Source organism: Glycine soja, chromosome 15 (genome assembly GCF_004193775.1).
Source record: "Glycine soja cultivar W05 chromosome 15, ASM419377v2, whole genome shotgun sequence".
Classification (NCBI taxonomy): Eukaryota; Viridiplantae; Streptophyta; class Magnoliopsida; order Fabales; family Fabaceae; genus Glycine; species Glycine soja.
In genome coordinates, this window is record NC_041016.1 from 663,396 (window position 1) to 683,550 (window position 20,155).

At 32.0% G+C, this 20,155-nt stretch overlaps 2 protein-coding genes and 1 pseudogene across 3 annotated transcripts; 1 reads left to right on the forward strand and 2 right to left on the reverse strand.

Moving 5' to 3' along the window:
- Positions 1 to 2,484: 2,484 nt before the first annotated feature.
- On the reverse strand, positions 2,485 to 13,054 carry LOC114387742 (annotated as a pseudogene). Its single transcript, XR_003661395.1, has 7 exons — positions 12,808 to 13,054; positions 12,595 to 12,705; positions 8,787 to 10,681; positions 7,077 to 7,957; positions 5,810 to 5,914; positions 3,209 to 4,401; positions 2,485 to 3,025 (listed from the first exon to the last, which is right to left on the reverse strand). The product of XR_003661395.1 is annotated as a phospholipase D alpha 1-like (transcript).
- On the reverse strand, positions 2,683 to 2,976 carry LOC114388024 (phospholipase D alpha 1-like). The gene has a single exon (XM_028348364.1). The coding sequence runs from the start codon at positions 2,974 to 2,976 to the stop codon at positions 2,683 to 2,685; it is 294 nt and encodes a 97-aa protein (XP_028204165.1).
- A 3,868-nt stretch (positions 13,055 to 16,922) lies between the features above and the next one.
- LOC114386444 (ethylene-responsive transcription factor WIN1-like) lies at positions 16,923 to 18,666 on the forward strand. The gene is made up of 2 exons (XM_028346449.1): positions 16,923 to 17,673; positions 17,902 to 18,666. Exons 1-2 carry the CDS (start codon positions 17,594 to 17,596, stop codon positions 18,350 to 18,352), a joined length of 531 nt encoding a protein of 176 aa, XP_028202250.1. The 5' UTR covers positions 16,923 to 17,593; the 3' UTR covers positions 18,353 to 18,666.
- The last annotated feature ends 1,489 nt before the right edge of the window (positions 18,667 to 20,155 follow it).

Genomic DNA, 20,155 nt, shown 5'->3' on the forward strand with positions numbered 1-20,155 from the left:
ACTATAAACTCTTTCACCCTATATCGAATTTTACAAACTATAAAATGATCTTCTAAAATACATCAGTACGTATTTTCCAATGTCGATGCCAAATTGTGAAGCCAAGGACAATTAAAAAAATGAAGAAATGGTGTACAGAAGCAGTTCTTTGAAGAAATTGTGAATAAAAATGACATGAGATGATTAAAAAAAGCCGGTGACTAACTCTATGATAGGAGCATTGAATAAACTGACGCGTGTTAACGAGTAAAGGCAACAACACATTATTCTAACCGTGCAATGCAAGTGCAACCGAATGTCATCGTGTACGGACCAAGATTCTCTAGAGTTCTGAAAAAATTGCGAACTGCTTCCGTTATTCACATGATAACTTAGCCTATGTTTGGTCAAAAAGAGATCAAAATTATAAAAGTAAGCATGAAAAGAGATCAAAGAATATGAAAAATAAATAAAATAAGATGAAAAAGGGAATGTTTTACACCTCAAATTCATTCCCTTCAATCAAACACCCCATTATCTTTGTTATGTTTTTTTCTATATAATTTCTATTTTAATAAAAAAAATATAGGTTTCTTTTTATGAAAATAGACAAAAATAAAAAACTATTTCTGCAAGATAGTTTTCATACTACACTCTTTGCAGAAATAGTTTTTATTTTTACATATTTTTTTTATAAAAAAAGTCTAAAATATAACAAATTTTGTGGCTAAGATTTTGTGCAGTTTGTACGTGGAATTTGAGCAGGCTGATCGCAGTATTGTATATCCAATAATGCTTAATTAATTAATTAAATTAGTTGGTTGTTCGAATAAGAAACAATTATCTATCTCTTTATTTTTCGTACTCTTCTTTTACATTTTTTGTATTTCTACTTAAAATTATTATTTCTAAAAATTATCTTTTAGAGTGTATTTTTGAATAATAAATAAAGACTAAGTAATCAAATTGGTACCTAAGATTATTGTTAACTATCATTTTAGTTCCTAGAATTAACATCAAATGATCTCTAAAATTTAATTATATGCGGTTCAATTTTTATGCTTTTTTTTATACTAATTCATTTGTGTTTGGATGAAAAAAAAATAAAATAAAGAACATATCAAAACTTAAGAATTTTAAGAATTACATGAGATGAATAAATAAGTTAATTTTAGGAATTTTAAGAATTACGTAAGAATGTTAAAAAATAAATAAGTTAATTATTTAAAATATCAATACTTAAAGGTCATATAATTTAGTTTTTTCGCTTAAAAGTAATTTTTTAAACTAACAATATTATAAAATTAGTCTTATAATTTTTTCTTTCCCCGTCTTTCTCTTCTTTCATTATACACCTTGGTTGAAGGCTGTGATTGGTGAAAACATAATTTTTCCAGGATTAAACAAGGAAAATTCATTTGGTCACACGATACAAAATAATTTTTCCACTTGGGTTACTTTTACGAGAGTTTCTATGATACCCCTAATAATTTTGAAGGTTTTAATACTGTTAGTTTTTTAATCAATCAAATTGTATGTTATTTTTTGTTCTTTTTTAATTATTTGTTTTGCTGGGTTTTTTTTTTTTAAAATTAGTCCTTGATTAATTATTTTTTAATTTAAAATTACAACTATGTTAAATCATGAAATTTGATTAAATGTAAATTTAAAAGTTTGAACCCTAATCTCCTCCTCGTCCTTCACCACCAGTAAAACTAATTCTCAAACGAACTGTTTTTAACAACTCTGCCTCTTCCACTTTTCTGTAAGTATCATTGCAAACAAATTTCCACCAGCATATTCAATGAATTACTATAAAAGCTAGTTATATTCGGCATACATTTTATAGTTATTGGGTTTATGGTTGTTCCTGTCTTATGATGTAGCTTTGGATCATGGGTGCGGGCGGGATGTAGTCTTGTATTAGGTGGTATTATTTTCAAATTCTTACCAGGAGATACTCGTAGCATTTTTGTTGTTTCACTCTTTTTGAGTAATAAATTTCTAAAATTTATTAGTCAGACCCATTTTGAAGTTTGTTTCATTGTCTATACTTGTATCCACTTCTCATTAGGCACCCTAAGCCCATGTTGAATATAACTTTAGAAATCGTTTGAATTTTTTTTACCGGTGAAGTAGGTGAAGGAGATTAGGATTCAGATTCAGTGTGGTTTATCATTGAAAGAGATTAGGGTTTAGACTTCTAAATTTATGTTTAATCAGATTCTCTAATTAAACATGGTTGTAATTTTATAAAAAAAGTAGATAATATTTTAATTAATCATGGACTAATTTGAAAAAAAAAACCATTTTTTTAATTAATGAAAAGAAAAATGACATACAATTTGATTGGTTAAAAAATGGATAGTATCAAAACCTCTAAAATTACTGTAGTTACAGTAGAAACTCTCTGCTAATGAAAATTCTACGTACCATTTGTTATTTTGTTACGGTTTGGGACACTGAGGACCATCTTGCCATAGCAGCACGTGGAGAGTAACTATATCCAACAGAACGATGTTGAAAATGAAATGGAATATATACGAGACAAAATCGACTGAACAATGACAACGTTGTTGTGTCAGTCTGTCAGTCAACCTCACTATACAGAATTAATTAAGAAACCTGGTAGTGGTAGGCCATCTTCTCAGGACCATTGCCATTGTTAATTGCTCATTGTAACACACCAAAACTACTATCTTGTCAACCAAGTGCACAATGAAAATACACAAAGAAGGTCATGCAGTGACTCGTACTCAACGGAAGCTCAGTGACAACTCCTTCGCTGGAAACCCCAATAGGATATCGGATCAGGTGGCCAGGAAGGTCATGCTCAAGTGACTCACTTGAATAGAGATCCCAATACTTGTCAGCAATTTGGTTCACCTTCTTAATACATTCTTCACTTTCAGGGTGGTGGAAGGAGTCATGAAGCAAGCCAAGGTGACATGGTTGATAAGCACCCATGGCTACCTCAGAATCTCTGGCACCATCCATTGATCTCTGGTTTATGTTGGCAGATCCAACGATTATGTGTCATCATCAACTGCAAAAAAGTTCCATTACTTTATCTTCACAATTAAGGCAATGTTTTTGAGATTTTCTCAATGATCAGGTCACCTTTTCTAAAAGGGCAATTATAATTGTGAGTTTAAAAGGTTTCAAAATCTAGATGGTAAGCGAGTAAGAATGCTTTTACAAAATTTGCAAGCTTAATTTTGTGAATTACCTATCATCATCTTGGCATGAACATAAATCATGAAGCGCCGGGCCTCTTGGGCTCGGATATAATCTGTATCAGGATCAGGTCTTTCTGTAGGTTCGTACTCTCCTTGTTTCTTCACCTCCCGATCGATTACCAAGGCAGAAGAATGCAAATAGTTCCGAGGATTTTCCACTATTCCCTTGACCCGGAGCGCCTCAACAACATCCTTGTACATCATATCCATTGTTCACTTCTGCCAATCCAATATTGCTTGAACTGATGCACTTTCTGGGACACCCTCTGGCCACATTGGAACCACAACATACACACTGAACCTTTCCCCAGTTTCAATCTTACTAACAATATTAAGTCAAAGCTCCTTCGGGATTATAAGCAAAGCACCGATGGCTTCAGGCTTAATGCCATCAGCACTCCAATCATAACTGCTTCCGAGGAAATATTGATTCTCAATATAGATGAAATCTTTCGCTCGTCGAATGGCATTTACACTATCATCCCAGAGAAGCATTAAAACCCTTACACCTTCTCTTGCTTTTTTCTTGAGAAGCTCACCAAGTGTTACATTATCTCCTCCAGGCTTTGGCCTTGTAGAATTTCTTACCAACGTAATCTCAGAGTAAACAAACCACCCTAGAATGTATATCAAGTGTCGTGCGTTATTGATTGCATAAAAAACATCTTCCCAACATCTATGAGGTTGGTAAGTGTGGCCTCCAGCAAGTGGTATTTTAGGTACAAAGTTGTCTGGGACATGAGCATCTTTGTGAGAAGTAAGTGTAAGACACTCCAGGGAATTTAGGACTTCCAATGCATTGGCCCCAGCTCAGGTCTTTTGGAACATGGAAGTATTATTGCAGCTTCACGTGGATCTTGGATAGTGAATGTATTGGTTTATTATGCTCATCCAATATTTCAACCCATCTACCTATTTCTTTGCCATCCAAGATCTCCTCAACGGGGACATATGCACTTCCAATTAAGGTTGCACCAATAGGATTGTCATCTTTCACTGTGAATATGATATTTGATGCCATATGAGCACAATAAATGTGGAAGGACTCGTTCCCTTTAGGATTTGTGTGCTCCTTTTCTATAATTCTAGTCCTTCCCACGCGTGCCTTTTCTAAATCAACGGTTGCATAAAGCTTAGTGATTCCTTTCCCAATACCATTAGTCTCCTCGATGTTATGTACCGACTATATATCAGAATAATGTAGTCTGAATTAGCATTAGAAGAATAAATAATAATGCATTTGCAAAATAATAAAGGTTGCAAAAGTTAAGTAAATAATCTATAAGTAATTATATATATAGACTTTTTTATAAACTTTTTTCAAGACGTGACTTTATGTAAGCGAAGCTATGAGCTGCGCTATCGCCTGATTTATTTCCACTCTTAATGACAGCGTAAACCTTTAGTATTTTAATTAAATTCATAAACTTATTTGTAGTGTTCTGAAAAAAAAAACTTATTTGTAGTGTTTTTTATTTAAGTAAATAATCTATTAACTTTTAATCATTTATATGTACTCCTTCCATATAGCATTTTTTAATTAATTATATATTGCTTGCAATTAATATCAAGAAAATATTTTCACCTTTTCTTCAAAATATTTTCCTTTTCTTTCTAAACAAGTTCTCAATTTTTTTTAAAGATAAGAAATATTAGTAACTTGCTTCCAATAAAATGGTAATTTAGTTAGTTTAATGGTGTGTCTTTTTCTTCTATTTTAACCCAGAGGTATACAGTGCTTCCATTTAACATCTAATTAATTTTCCTCCTACTAGATCAACACATTTAGAGATAAAATAACACGACCCTATTATCAAGTTGAGAATCAAACTTCTGTTCTTCATTAAAGAACACAAGTACTAAATTGCTTATTTCAACGAATTTTAATTAACGGTTATGTTTTTTATCCTATAATTTTAATTTCCTTAACTTTTGTGCAATACTTTAAAACAATACTTAATTAAAAATGAAGAAAACAATAATTCAATAACTTAAATCTTTACTATATTATCATATAAGTACTTTGTTCATAATTCATTTTGCGTTCTTTAACTTTTCTTCTTGAGTTTGATTTATTTGTTTGTATAACATAAATACATGTAAACTTGTTGCTTGTTACTGTTATCTAAATAATCTCCATTCTAGCTTCAATATATTGCTCATTATTTTTCTTTTCTAATAATCAGTTTACCACCTTTGACAACACTATGAAGATCAGGAGTATAAAGAATATATCATTTGTAAGAAGCATTGGCGGGGACCTCAATGTTGGGAAAACCAGTCGAGTCAACCACCTCTCCAGCTCTCCCTAAACATAATAGTCATTTTTTTTCATGTAATTAAAGAATCCCCCTTAACCTTCCAATCACCTCGACCATTACTACCGTCCAATTTTCTAGGTTCAAGAGTTTTCATTACACTTTTTTTAAAAAAAGAAGGATCTAACTAGTAATGAAACTAGTAAAAAAAACAAGTTTAAAAGCTAACTGAAGTCAGTTTTTTTTATGCAGAACTGAAGTCAATTAGGATGTTTGCAGTTGAACTGATAAAAACCAATGAAGGAGGGACAGAGAGAGGCAAATTAACCTTACCTTGGTTAAAACATTACCAACACTTCCAACCTTGAGGTTATCCACCTCATAGATTTTGGCTTGAAGGGTCCCATGCAGTAGAATTTGTGCCATCACCTTTGTTACCTACAATACAACCACAATTCGATCGCAGAAAGCATTAAATATATATATCACTACTGAAAATTAAATAAGCACGTGACACTGGGGTAGCACAGCTAGTTGAGCCAAAAATTGGTGTTCAATAAGAGGGATATCGAAGACGTGTTGGAACCTCTTTTAACGCTACTCCGAATTAATTTAACAAGAAGAAAGAGAATAGCAGAAAGCTGAGAATTAAATAATGGGCGAATATGAAAGAGGGTACTAGAGCAACATTGAAGTTAATTAACCATGGTTCACAATGCCATCGATCGCCAATGGGATATGGTATATATATGGTGTCAGAAAAGTAAGTGTATCTGCAACTCATTGATTATCTAATGCGTAATTCGATCATTAATTTTCATATAATTCATCAGGGTGTGATCAACAAAAATGTGTGGTAGATGAGAGCACCATATATATAATCACAAATATAATATCAGACAACTAGTGCTGTTTTATATATCTAACCTGACTTTCCACTAAGAGACTACATGAACATAGTATGAGAGCGAGAATGAGAATTATGGTCACGGTGGAAACTATCTGGCACCACTTGAGGTTGAATCAATTTCCCCTTATTTTTTGATAAAGGAATAATTGATCGTAGGGAAAGAATATCACGAAGCATAAGCGGAAAAGAATCCATGTAAGTGATGCAGAAAGGGCTGTTATGATCGAGATTGGCGATGAAATCGGCATGCACTTCTGTTGGCTTCTCTGTACGTACGTGTGGCCAAATAATTACTATTATTTATATTGGTCAAAGGTGATATATAGTGGCATTTAGCAACCATTATCATCATGCATGGTTCTCCTACATCTCTTTTTATCTATTCACTTTTTATATTTTAATGTGACTTTTTTTTAAGTTCTAGTTTTTGCATTGAAAGAAAAATTATTTAAACTTATTAAGGGATAAGCTGAAAACTATACATATCCGGATCACTTCTGGTGAAATTAAATACTTAATATTCAAATTATATTATAATTAATTTTCATAATAAATAAATATTTTTAATATATAAATTATAGTTTTTATTTATTATAAATAATTGAAATTATATTTTAAGGTTGAGTTTTTAATTATTGAATCGTCTCTTTATTTTACTCGTTATTTAAATTATAATTCTCTTTTAATTACCTATTCAATACTCCTCTTGACAACAGCATTAGCAGTGCTTCATGAGAGTCAGAAAACCAAGTGATATAGCTCTGAGTTTGTACAGCGTTGAACCAGGAGAGCATTCTCTGTAGGTCGAGGTAGAAGCACTTTTTCACGCAGTTGAGGAACTCAAAACTGGGAGGTAGAATGACATCGTATTGCCGGCGAACAACTGAAGACATGTACAATAGAAACATTGTTAACAAAGTGTGTCAAGTCATGCAAGCAAAAATGCTAAAATGAAAAGCATCTTCAGAAGACCACTGCAATTATTGTAGAATAAAAAAGTGTAGATCTCACGTTATTTTACTGTTCATTCCTCTTATTTTCTTTTTTTTTTTCACCCTCTTTCTATGCAAACGAATGGGAACTTAACCCCACAAGCTCTTGCTATATTTTGTGAACAAAGTATACAAGATGAAACTATTAAGTAGTAAGGATAGGTGGAATGTAGTCAGATTTAGCCCCAAGAATAGGAGCTTTTGTGTCAGGGAAGAATTCAAATGCTTGCAGTTGTGTCACATTTCCTTGGCTGGAAATCGCAACAGGGTAGCGAAGCAGATGGCCAGGAAGGTCTTGCTCAAGTGGCTCAGTAGTATAGAGATCCCAATACTTGTCTGCAATCTGGTTAACCTTCTCAATACATTCTTCACTCTCAGGATGGAGGAAGGAGTCATGAAGCAAGCCAAGGTGCTCATACCACAATGACATGCGGAAACCGTGGATTTGTCCCCTTGCTGGCTGCTTGGTAGCCAAATGATAGGGTTGATAAGCACCCATCGCCACCTCAGAGTCTCTCGCACCATCCATTGATCTCTGGTTTATGTTGGCAGATCCAATGATTATGTATTCATCATCAACTGCATTCAAAACAAAGTCCTATCATTGGGAACTGCCTTTTATATAGGTCTGTATGGATAAGTTTTTATAGAAATATTTCTAGGAGTAAAAATAATAAGAAAAAAACAAAATAAATTCCTCCTAAAATAATTTTTTCATTAATTAATTTATAGATTTTCTCTCATTTATATAAAAGAATTTCTATAAATTAATTGATAATTAATTAATAAAGAATTTATTTTAACTATGAAAACTCATTTAATTATTTTCTTCTCTTAGAAATATTTCTAAAAAAATTTACTCAAACGGTTATCGTCCATTATTACAAGAAATTGTTATACGGTTTGATTCCATCATGTGTCCATATATAGTTCAGTCAATCTCACCTGATATGTAGCTGAAATCGGTTGGATAAAGAAATTAAAAACTCAGGTAATGCTATGTGAAATTAAATTGATTGAAATAGTGGGCACATAATAATCCTAAGCTATAATATAATTTCTGACAGTCAAAGACTTAAGGTTGTTTTTATCATTGAAGACCACCTTTTTTTTTTTCCCGAACGGGGTAATTAGAGTGAAGGAGTTATAAAAATGATTCAAAGAAAATAAATGAAAAATATCAGTGAGGTTTCGGTAGTTTGTAACGAGAGTGTGCAACATATTTTCTAGCATATTTCTTTTAACACTTTTATTTATGTTTAGTTAAAATAAATTGTGAACAACACAATCATGAGAAATATTTATTAAATACAACGTGGGATGCATAAAATTATGTAAATTTTGATATTTTTTAACTATTAAAAAAGAGTATCTTGGAAGATGTTGTAAACTTAATTAACAAACTTACCTATCATCATCTTGGCATGAACATAAATCATGAAGCGTCGGGACACTTGTGCTCTCATATAATCTGTATGAGGATCTGGTCTTTCTGGGGGCACATACTCTCCTTCTTTCTTCAGCTCCCTATTAACGAGGCAGAAGAATGTCAAATAGTTGAGAGGATCTTCCTCAATACCCTTGCCTTTTAGTGCTCCAACAACATCCTTGTACATCATATCCATTGTTCTCCTCTGCCAATCCAATATTGCTTGAACCGTTCCTTTTTCTGGGTAACCCTCTGGCCACATTGGAACCACAATATAAACACTGAACCTTTCCCCAGCTTCAATCTTGCTAACAATCTTAAGTGAAAGCTCCCTCGGTATCAGATGCAAAGCACCAATGTCTTCAGGCTTAATCCCATCAGCACTCCAAGCATAACAACTTCCAAGAAAGTACTGATTCTCAATATAGATGAAATTTTTGGCACGTCGAATGGCTTTAATATAAGCATCTTGAATGCCACGGTCTATTATATTATCCTTCCCACTAATGAGTCCAGATCTAGCTGCTTCCTCAGGAGTCTCTGGGAACCCAAAAGCAGCTCCACCATCAATGGATCTAAATAACTGAACGTTCCATGCCTCATCGTCTTCAGGGTAAGTTACTACTGATGGGGGAATAATGACATTTTCAAGATCTTTAGGTGGAATAAGTAAGTCCTTTCCACCTTGCTTCTTCCATCTTTGCTCAAAGTTGAACAAAACATCCCATGCAATAGGCCCTTCAAGCCGAGAGTGAATGTCATGCCATGGTTCCCTTGGACCACCTTTCTTTATTGAAGTATGTGAAAAATTAGGCTGATGAAAATCATCATGATGTACAGTGCCCAAGGTTCTAAAAAGTGAGTGAAATTGAGTGTCATATCTTCCATCACAAAAATCAATACCCCCAACAAAACTCACAATTCTTCTTTTATCTGATCTTCCATTCGGCAAAGCACTGTCCACTACCACAATTTTCTGATGATGACTAAACATGGAGAAAATTTCTACGTCCTGAACAACGCTTCCTCCATCGTCAGGATTTCGAGGGCATAAAACACAGTGCACTTCACTGTCGTAGAAGTAGTTCTCGGTGTCTTCATCATGAGTTGCCATCAAGCCATCTTCTTTTAACAAAGGAACCGAAGTTCTATCATCCCAAACAAGCATCAAAACCCTGACACCATCACGTGCTTTTTTCTTGAGAAGCTCACCAAGTGTTGCATCTCCTACGCTTTGGCCTCCTAGAATCTCTTACCAACGTAATCTCAGTGTAAACAGACCATCCTGCAATGTATATCAAGTGTTGTGCGTTATTGATTGCATCAAAAACATCTTCCCAACATCTATGAGGTTGGTAAGTGTGGCCTCCAGCAAGTGGTATTTTAGGGACAAAGTTGTCTGGGACATGAGCATCTTGGTACAGAGAAACCTTACACCCTTGTCTCTGTGTGAGAAGTGTAAGGCACTCCAGGGAGTTTAGGACTTCCAATGCCTTGGCCCCAGCTCAAGTCTTTTGAAACATGGAAGTATTGCAGCTTCACGTGGATCTTGGAAAGTGAATGTATAGGTTTATTATGCTCATCTATATTTCAATCCATCTGTCTATTTCTTTGCCATCCAAGATCTCCTCAGCGGGGACATATGCTCTTCCAATTAAGGTTGCACCAATAGGATTGTCATCTTTCACTGTGAATATAATACTTGATGCCATATGAGCACAATAAATGTGGAAAGACTCGTACCATTTAGGATTTGTGTGCTCCTTTTCTATGATTCTGGTTCTTCCCACCCGTGCCTTCTCTAGATCAATGGTTGCATATAGTTTAGTAATTCCTTTCCCAATACCAATAGTCTCTTCGATGTTATGTACCAACTATATCAGAATAATGTATATGGAATTAGCATGGCACGAGTCAATAATAATGTATTTGGAAAATAAAAGTGCAAAGGTAAAACAATCTAGCTATCTATTTAGTGTTTGGATGGAAATTTTTAAAATATTATTTTAATAATCTCTTATAAATACAACTTGGTATAATCTATTACATGAAATAAGTTTTATGGTTAGATATGTTAGATAAAAAGTGATGTTAAAATAATATATTTCACTTAGATTGTGCAAAATAATTGATTTTTATATAAAATTTTATGTAATTATTAGAAAAGTTTCAATAATTTTACCACATATAATAACGTATGATTAGAAGACAATTGAAAAGAAAAAAAACATATCAAGTGGGACCAGGTTTTAGTAGGCTTAAACACAACCTTTAGCATGACCTATTTGTAGTAGGCCTTTTATAAAAGTTTGACTTTACCTGTAAATCAATTTAAGAGCCTACTATATATGATAAGAGGTACAACTAGGTTGATATGTCTAGACTTAAGTAAGTCGATTAATATAACTTGTTATAATCTATTACATGAAATAAGTTTTATGGTTAGATATGTTAAATAAAAAGTGGTGTTAAAATAATATATTTCATTTAGATGGTCTGAACTAAAAAGCGATGTTAAAGTCATGACCTTTAAAGTTTTATTATTACAAAAGTTATAACAATTTTATTATGTATAATAATTAATAATCTAAGCATGTATAACCTTTAGCATGACCTATTTACTTGTTGTAAGTCTTTTTTAAAGGCCTCACATGTATAAAATTTACTTAACTTGTAAGTCAATTTAAAAATCTAATTTATGATAAGACCTATAAATAAGTTGATATGTTTATCGACTTAAGTAAATCTATTAATAATTATATTTATAAATATTGTATAAACAACTGGAATGGACTATCATATTTAATAGACTTTTTTCAAAAGCTAAGTTTGATCTAGCTATTTAATAAATAAGTCATGCATGTTAGACCTCATTATATATAATTCGTGTTATAATCTCTTAATAGCTAACTTATTCCCATTTTTAATAACCATTATAGAACCTTTAATATTATTTAAATTAAATTCATAAATTTATTTGTATGTAGTGTTTTTTTATACTAATTAATTAATTATTGGAGATAAAACTGGAAACCAAGAGTTAACTAAGTAAATAATCTATTAACTTTTAAGTACATGTAGTCCTTCCATATAACATTTTTTAAAATTATATATTGTTTGCAATTAATATCAAGAAAATATTTTCACCTTTTTTCTTTAATTTTCTTTTCTTTCAAAACAAGTGCTCAATAATTAATCTTTTTAACAGAAGAAATATATTAGTGCTCAATTGCACGATTCTCATTTTTTTTTTTTAATAATCATTTTACCACCTCTGAGAACAATATGAAGATAAGGAGAGTATCATTTGTTATCAGAGCATTGGCTGGGGCCTCAATGTTGGGACAACCAGTCAAGCCAACCACCCTCTCCGGCTCTCCCTAGACATAAATGCAGAGGCAGAGACAGCTCTGACACCACATATATATATATATATATATATATATATATATATATATATATATATATATGTATATATATAACAAATTTGAGAATCTAGAAGAATGAAACTCGTTTACAGTTGGTGGTTTAAACTTTATTATATATACGCAAAAGACAGAGCACTATGAGATCATCACTAAATTAAATAATGTAGCAATAATGCTGTAATATCAATAAATTACTAATCCAATAATTAAGAAAAGATGAAAAAAGGATCTAACTAGTGCAACTAATGAAAAACAAGTTTAACAGGCAACTGAAGTCAGTTATGACTTATGATGGTTGCAGTTGAGCTGATAAAAAAAACCCAATGAAGGAGGGACAGAAAGAGGCAAATTAACCTTACCTTGGTTAAAATATTACCACCACTTCCAGCCTTGAGGTTATCCAGCTCATAGATTGTGACTTGGAGGGTCCCATGCAGTAGAATTTGTGTCATCGCCTTTGTTATTGTTACCTACAATACAACCACAATTCGATCGCAGAAAGCATTAAATTTTTTCACTACAAACACTGGAAATAAGCACGTGATCACATAGGGTATCACAGCTACTCGAACCTAAAATTGGTGTTCAATAAGAAGGAAGGAAGGAAGACGTGTTGGGTCTCTCTCTCTCCACAAACCAGAATAGAGAATGTAATGAAAATTTAATTTGCACTTCATTATGCACACGTACGTACGTACACTACACTTTGTTTTGCACACATCGATCTAGCTAGGAATCGCTTTTCATGCTAGCAAACTAACTACACCTAATTAGTAGTTCCTAACAAATCTAATTAATTAAATTAATTCAACAAAGAGAATAAAAAAGAGACTAACTTGTGAAGAGGAGAAAGATGAGAAAATTAATTAATGAGCGGATGTGAAAGGAAGATGAGAGATATTGAAGAAAATAGAGGAGCTATATACTACTAGAGCAAGCATTGAAGTTAATTAACCATGGTTCACTAATGTCATCGATTGCCAATTGTCAAATGCAAATGGGATGATACATCATGTAATTCTCTACTTTTTAAGAAAAGTGTATATGCAACTCATTAGTATTTAATTTGTCCCATTAATTATTATGAGATGCGTGTTCATCAGGGTGTGAGCAGTTTCAACAAAAATGTATGGTAGAGAGCACCATACAATCACAAATATCAGTTCCTTTGACAAAACTCACAACTGTTCTTTTATCTACCTCACTTTCTGCTAAGAGAGTAAGGGACATGAACATAGTATGAGAGCGACAATGTTCATGGTGGAAACTAGCTCGCACTTCTTCATGTTGAATCAATTTCCCCTTTAGCAACTTTCAAAATAATTATTATATCGGTGATAGTGGTAGGGCCATCCGGGTCATTTAGCAACCATTTTTAATTATGGTTCTCCTACATCTCTTTTCATCCATTCACTTTTTATATTCAAATTATTTTTAACTTTTTAATATGACTTTTTCTATTATTTATGAAAAGTATATAAAGTATTTAAAATTTAAGTAAGAATAATTACATAAGTAAAAATATAATAACCATTGTTGACTTAAATTTCTAAATAAATGAAGAGAAAGTTTTGCTTTCAAAAGTTCACTGCAAGAAAATTAGAAAAAAATACTCTTATTCAACAAATTAATGTGTGCGGTTTTGAGTGACAATAGGTTAATTTCTCCTTAAATAAAATCTTTTGAAGTTCTAGTTTTGGCATTAAAAAAAGGGCAATCATTATTTTTTTTAAAAAAAATATTTATTCTTATTAAGGGATTAGGTGAAAACTATATCCGGATCACTTCTGGTGGAATTAATAGTTGTCCTTAATGATTATATTGGTGGTCTAGTGGATGTACCAAAAAAATGTTAGTGGTTGTGGTTGGGCCGTCCATTCCATTGAGCAGCGTTCATCATCATTGTGTACACTCTTAATTTACAAATTGGTTCGAGTGAAAGTTATTAATTTTCTTTAAGATTGAGCTTTGCACCTTTAAAATTAGAAAAAAAAATAAGGTTTTTATAAGAGAATAACGTTTAAATTTATGAAATATGTATAAGTAGTTCAAATAAAAATAAAAGATAAGGGGAAACTAAAAAGAACACAATTTATTTAAAAAAATTAAATAGTGATTACTCGTTATTTTAAGAAAATTTTTAAAATATATACAATTATAAACGCTATATATGTATAATTAATTTTAATATATAGATTAATAAATAATATCAGTTTAAATTTAAGGGAAAGAGCCATTTTTAATATTATATATATATATATATATATATATATAAAACCGAGGTTTGAGATGAAGAAATTAATATAAAAATAAAAGTAACTAAAATTAAGATTTGAAGAAAAAGAAAATATTAATGTAAAATGAAAACTTGAAATTAATTAATAATTAAAAAATATAAAAAAATAAAATAAGTAATAAATAATGGTGAAATCACGTTATAAAAAAAAGATCAATAATAAAAAATATGCTGACATATCCTATAATCTATATATGATTAAATAGTTTATATTAAATTATTGACTTAAATATGTTTTTAATCTAAAAATTTAAGATAAATTTATTTTCTATCCTTCAAATTTAAAATTTATCTTGTAGTCAAGACAAAGTGTTAGGCAGAGATGGTCCAACCAAGCCAATGGCCCTAAGTGTAGCCACTACATCTCTGAGTTGTGCATGATCAATAAAATGACAGAGTGGAGGTTGATGCAGAAGCAGAACGTGAAGCACCCTCCTAAAGAGACGAGTTAGAAGTAGCACAAGAAATAATGCTACCATACCATAAGGTATAAAATTTGTATTATAGCTAGCACTTTATTACATTATTACATCAGCTGAGCTGTTGGACCGTTAGTTTTCAATTACCGTCAAATCGTTCACTCTATGCCTTCTACTGAATTAAGTAGCTACACCTTTTGAGCCATTCACCATGCATGACACAAAATGTGAATTAAGTAACAGGACAAAAAAAAAATTCTGTAACTTCTGTCACAACAACATTTGAATAAATTGAAGTCGATAATTAAGAGCACATAGGAGTTTCATAATTGGCTCGATCTTATACTAAATGTAGGTGCATCCTCATTGTTGTTACTCCTCTATTATTCGTTTTCGGTAGAGCCTTTATTAATCATTTATATAAACTAGTCTCACAGAAAGCAGTATCTTGATATTTACGAGTGAAATTAAAGTATGCCCTTGTACGATTTGAACTTCATGGTAGTATTATTCAACAATCCAACATTACCAGCTTAAGACGCAAGTGAAAATTTATATGCATTCCTTATTTTTAGTGAAATATTCATAACCATATCTCTTTAGCAGCAGCCTCTACTAAATGTGTAGGACCATCATTATTTATTGCCTTTGTTGTTAATTGCCATGTTGAGAAAGAGTAAGCCTTTCGAGCAACTTTTTCCCATACAAAAACGTATACCTATTCTTACATCTGAGCCTGCACTGGAATCATAACATTTATCTGCACATGTTCACGTACTTACCTAATTATTCCGCAATCAGTTGTGAACTTTTTTAAGACTAGCATTTTCCCGAGAAAACTAGCACCTTCAAACATTTTCTTTTATGAGAATCCACCTCATTTTCCTTTATAAGAAACAGTTGCAATGAAAAGGTGTGCAATTAGATAAATGTTAGCTGAGCTAAAATTGGACATAATATGGATTAATTGGCAGTTTCAGGTATATGAAAGAAAATAGGTAAAACTGGAAGCAAGGGAATACTAAAGGAATCTATTATATATAATGATTGAAGAACGCCATGTGCACACTTAAACTATTTTTATACCTTACACAATAGTACTAGCATTTAAGTTAACTGAACTTAGTTACATATTTTCTAACTCAACTAATAACTGAAGCTTTTGTTAAAGCGCCCAAGTAGTACTTGCCATCTCCAATTAGAGTGTCGCATAATGACAGTATTATTGCAATGAAGCAAGATATCGAACTATATCTTGACACTTCACATTTAGACATATTTTTATACAATATCTCTATGCGAGTTATTTTGCTGCATATTAATGGATTAAGATATGTATTTTTATGTCCTTTGGTCAATGGTGATTTGGGAGAAAATGCAATCTTGAAATAACTACTATTTTTTTCTTCAATAAATCAAATTAATTAATTAAAAATTATTGATAAAGTTGTTTGCTGTAGGTATACAAGTTGAGATCAAATGCGTTTACCCCAAAGGAGAGCTTTATCCTTTATCCTGTTCTGTACTGGTAATGAAATATGTATTATGGACTAATTGATCAAAAATGCTTCATACATCCTGAGATATTCTGCGTTTGTACTTTTCATTTTATGGCAATAAATGGTCAAGTAAATGGATATTCGAATTTCACATAAATCTAGAAAACTTGCCTAGAATTTTGTAATCTTTAAATTTGAATACCTGGGAATGATTAGTGGTATTATATTTAAAATTACAGAACGGTTTCTGTTCCATGAGAATTATTGGTTGCCAATCTAGTATATAGAACAAAGAGTCTTTCAAAGTTGGTAGCTAACGGCTGCCACCTTGGTGTAATTTACAGACATCAGCAAATAATGTTCAAACCATTGAAAAGGACAACTGCCAATAAATAATCTAAGTGAGTTTATTTATTTATTTTCTTGGTTTTGTTATTAGTCCACCAAACAGATGTTAATTAGTCTGCTGATCATCTTCTATATTTTGATGACTTCTGATCTCCTTATGTTACTGATATATATGCTTTGAATGGTAAAGTACAACCTTGGTTAATAATTAATGGTACTATCAGGGAACCAAGCATCTTTCTTACAATTAGAAAAGTAATGAATTATTATGCAGTCACAAGCATGATTATTGTGCAGTCACAAGTAATCAAAATTGCAATGAATTTGCCGCCGGAAATCAAGTAAATAAACATAGCAGGGTGAGATTTTAGAGTTCAATCCTGTTAGTGTAACCACAAAAGAAATATCTAACTGTTAGTCCAAGGATTCCAATCAGACATTCTATAGGTAGCAGTTTGTGTGTTCTAACCCAGTATTGTATAGCGTTGCTCTAATATGAAATATCGCTGTTGAGGCCTGAGGGCATATAGGATATCAGCATCAGAGGTACAGAAAAGGAAATATAATTTGGTCATTTTGGTTTGCACTTACTTTGTGGACAACTTAAAAAAATCACAAGTTCAGGAAAAAAAAAAAAAAACCCTTAAATTGTTGTTTGCTTGTATCATCACGGCATAATGTGACTACCACATTTTAAGTTGCAAGTTCCTTGCATCTCCCTATCCCTCCTACTCTCTCTCTCTCTCTCTCTCCCCCTCCCTCCTAGAAAGAGAAGACAGTTACTGCGCTAACCAACATGGTGCAATCAAAGAAGTTCAGAGGTGTCAGGCAACGCCATTGGGGCTCGTGGGTTTCTGAGATTCGTCACCCATTATTGTAAGCTAACTTTCATTTATTGTTTCTTTTTCTTCTTCAGATTTTTTTCATTTGCTTATGTCCATGTATACTGTGTAGATTACTTGAGTCAAGCATGTCAGAACTTTGTGCCAACATGACTAGTCTGTTTTGATGGAATTACTAAGCAACATATAATACTAGTTAACTAACGTGCATATTGAATGTAAAAATCTTATAAGTTATGGTTCATTATTCTTGCATACATAGGAAAAGAAGGGTGTGGCTTGGGACATTTGGAACAGCTGAAGAAGCAGCAAGAGCATATGATGACGCAGCCATTTTGATGAGTGGCAGAAACGCCAAAACAAACTTCCCAGTTGCGGATAATCAAAAGGGCAATCACATTTCTAGTTCTTCCCCAACATTTTCTTCAGCTCTCAATGCAAAGCTAAAGAAGTGCTGCAAGTCCCTTTCACCTTCCCTCACTTGCCTAAGGCTTGACACCGAGAATTCCCACTTCGGAGTGTGGCAAAAGCGAGCAGGGCCTCGTTCTGAATCAAACTGGATTATGACAGTTGAGTTGGAACGGAGTAATGTTAATGTTGTATCTGATTCACAAGTAGTGTCAGTGCCAGAGAAGGTTGAAAGCAAGAATGGGTTGGATGAGGAGCAGAAGATTGCACTGCAGATGATAGAAGAGCTTCTGAATAGGAACTGATCTTCAATATCAACGCAATTTCGCTTTCACGAGGGGCTCGTTATTGAAAGCACCATGCAGTCCTTTCTCGTTGCTTTTTATTTGTTTGTTTGTCCTAAGTAGGAGTGTGGCAGTGTGCTATATTTATTTCAAGAGGATACGGGGTGCTTATCATTGTTTGCCACTTTTGTGTAACTTTAGTACTCTCTATACCCTCGTTAAAAGCTATCCAGTTAATTGGCTTGCAAGTGGAACAATGTTACAGTTCCATTGCATGCATAAACTCTTGTGATCATAGAAAAATTATAAATAAACTGGATATTTTGGCCATTCTCAAGAATAATCTTGTTTCAGCGAGCTTTTGCTCACATTACCTAGCTGGATATACCAGAAGTTGAATTCTAATTTCTAGATTTCTAATATATGTAGTCACACTAGTCAGTCAGTAAGAATTCATGGTGATTATGATTGTCAAAGTTATTATATACGATAATGATATATAAATATTAAATAACAGTGTAAAAACTATGAACTATTTACTCATAAGACATAATCAATAAATCCCATCAAACGAGAAACATTTTACAATTTCTATCGATATACAATTGAGGATTTTTATAGGACTGAGAGCACTCATAATAACAGGAAATGAGGCCTTATATCATCCCACCTCAGCTCACAAGGAAGAAAGCACACTAGAGAAGAAGAGCTGTGCTCCGAAAAATGGATAACTCAAAATACGTACATTCTCATAAGTAAAAACCAATTAAATTTAGCTGAAATCTCATTGAAGGAATGCAAGGAGTTTTCTCTTAGTACTAAAATTTAAATTATTAATAACAAAAATTATCAACATAAAAAGTAATTTTTTTGGTAGCTGTTGAATTAAGGTTTAATTACTAATATTATTCTTTTAGTTCATGTAATTAAAAACATCTCAAGTTCTTACATATACTATTTTAATGTTTTAATCTTTTTTAGTTCCAGTACATATTATTTTTAATCTTTTTAGTCTCTAGAGGAAGAATTAAAAAAAAAATAGAGAGAGAGACTAAAATGAAATATTTTGTAATATAGAAACTAAAATGTCAAGTTTTTGTAATTATCATAGTTGGAAAGTTGCGTCAAGTTTTGATAATGTTTATTCAAAAATTGAGAGAAGGATGAAAGATATATACAGGATCTGCCAGGATAATAAACTTTCAAAGCTTGATTTGAATATTCCTGTTGACAGTTACGAGGTTTATGCCTAAACAGATTCAAAAGGATTAGCAAACAGCTGATCGATGTTGCATCTACGAATATTTGTCATAGTGCGATTTTTTTTTTGGCTTTATTGAAGCACCAACAGTTTGAAATGGTAATGATTTTCGGTTCAGCACTAAAATCTTGAAAGCTTTGCCAAAGAAAGAAGAAATATACATATATGCCAGATAAACAATTTAATGCCTCGGGTCTGAAACGTCGTGTCGTTTGTGTAGCAAGCATTGTTCCTTGATAATATATACTCCTTCTGTTTTTTAATTATAAGATTTTTTTCAACAATTTATTTATCTTTTTTATAGTTTTTTTTAATTTTTAGATACATTAATTATTATTTTTCTTATATATTTTTATTTAATTATTTTTTCTCCAAAATATTATAGAATAACAATTAAATGGATAAAAAAATAAGAAAAAAATAATTTTAAAATGATAACATAATTAATTAACAGATTTAATGTGATTAATTAAATAAAATACTTTTCTTAAGAAGCATGAATTAATTGAAAGAATTTTATAATTAGTAACAAAGTATAATGCAACACAAGTTTTCATCTATAT

What these genes read in the sequence shown, in the direction of transcription:
- LOC114388024 (XM_028348364.1), bottom strand. Translation starts at nt 2,976, where the DNA reads ATGGATGGTGCCAGAGATTCTGAGGTAGCCATGGGTGCTTATCAACCA.
- LOC114386444 (XM_028346449.1), top strand. Translation starts at nt 17,594, where the DNA reads ATGGTGCAATCAAAGAAGTTCAGAGGTGTCAGGCAACGCCATTGGGGC. An exon ending in GAGATTCGTCACCCATTATT is followed by an intron (nt 17,674 to 17,901) that starts GTAAGCTAACTT and finishes TTGCATACATAG; the next exon opens with GAAAAGAAGGGTGTGGCTTG.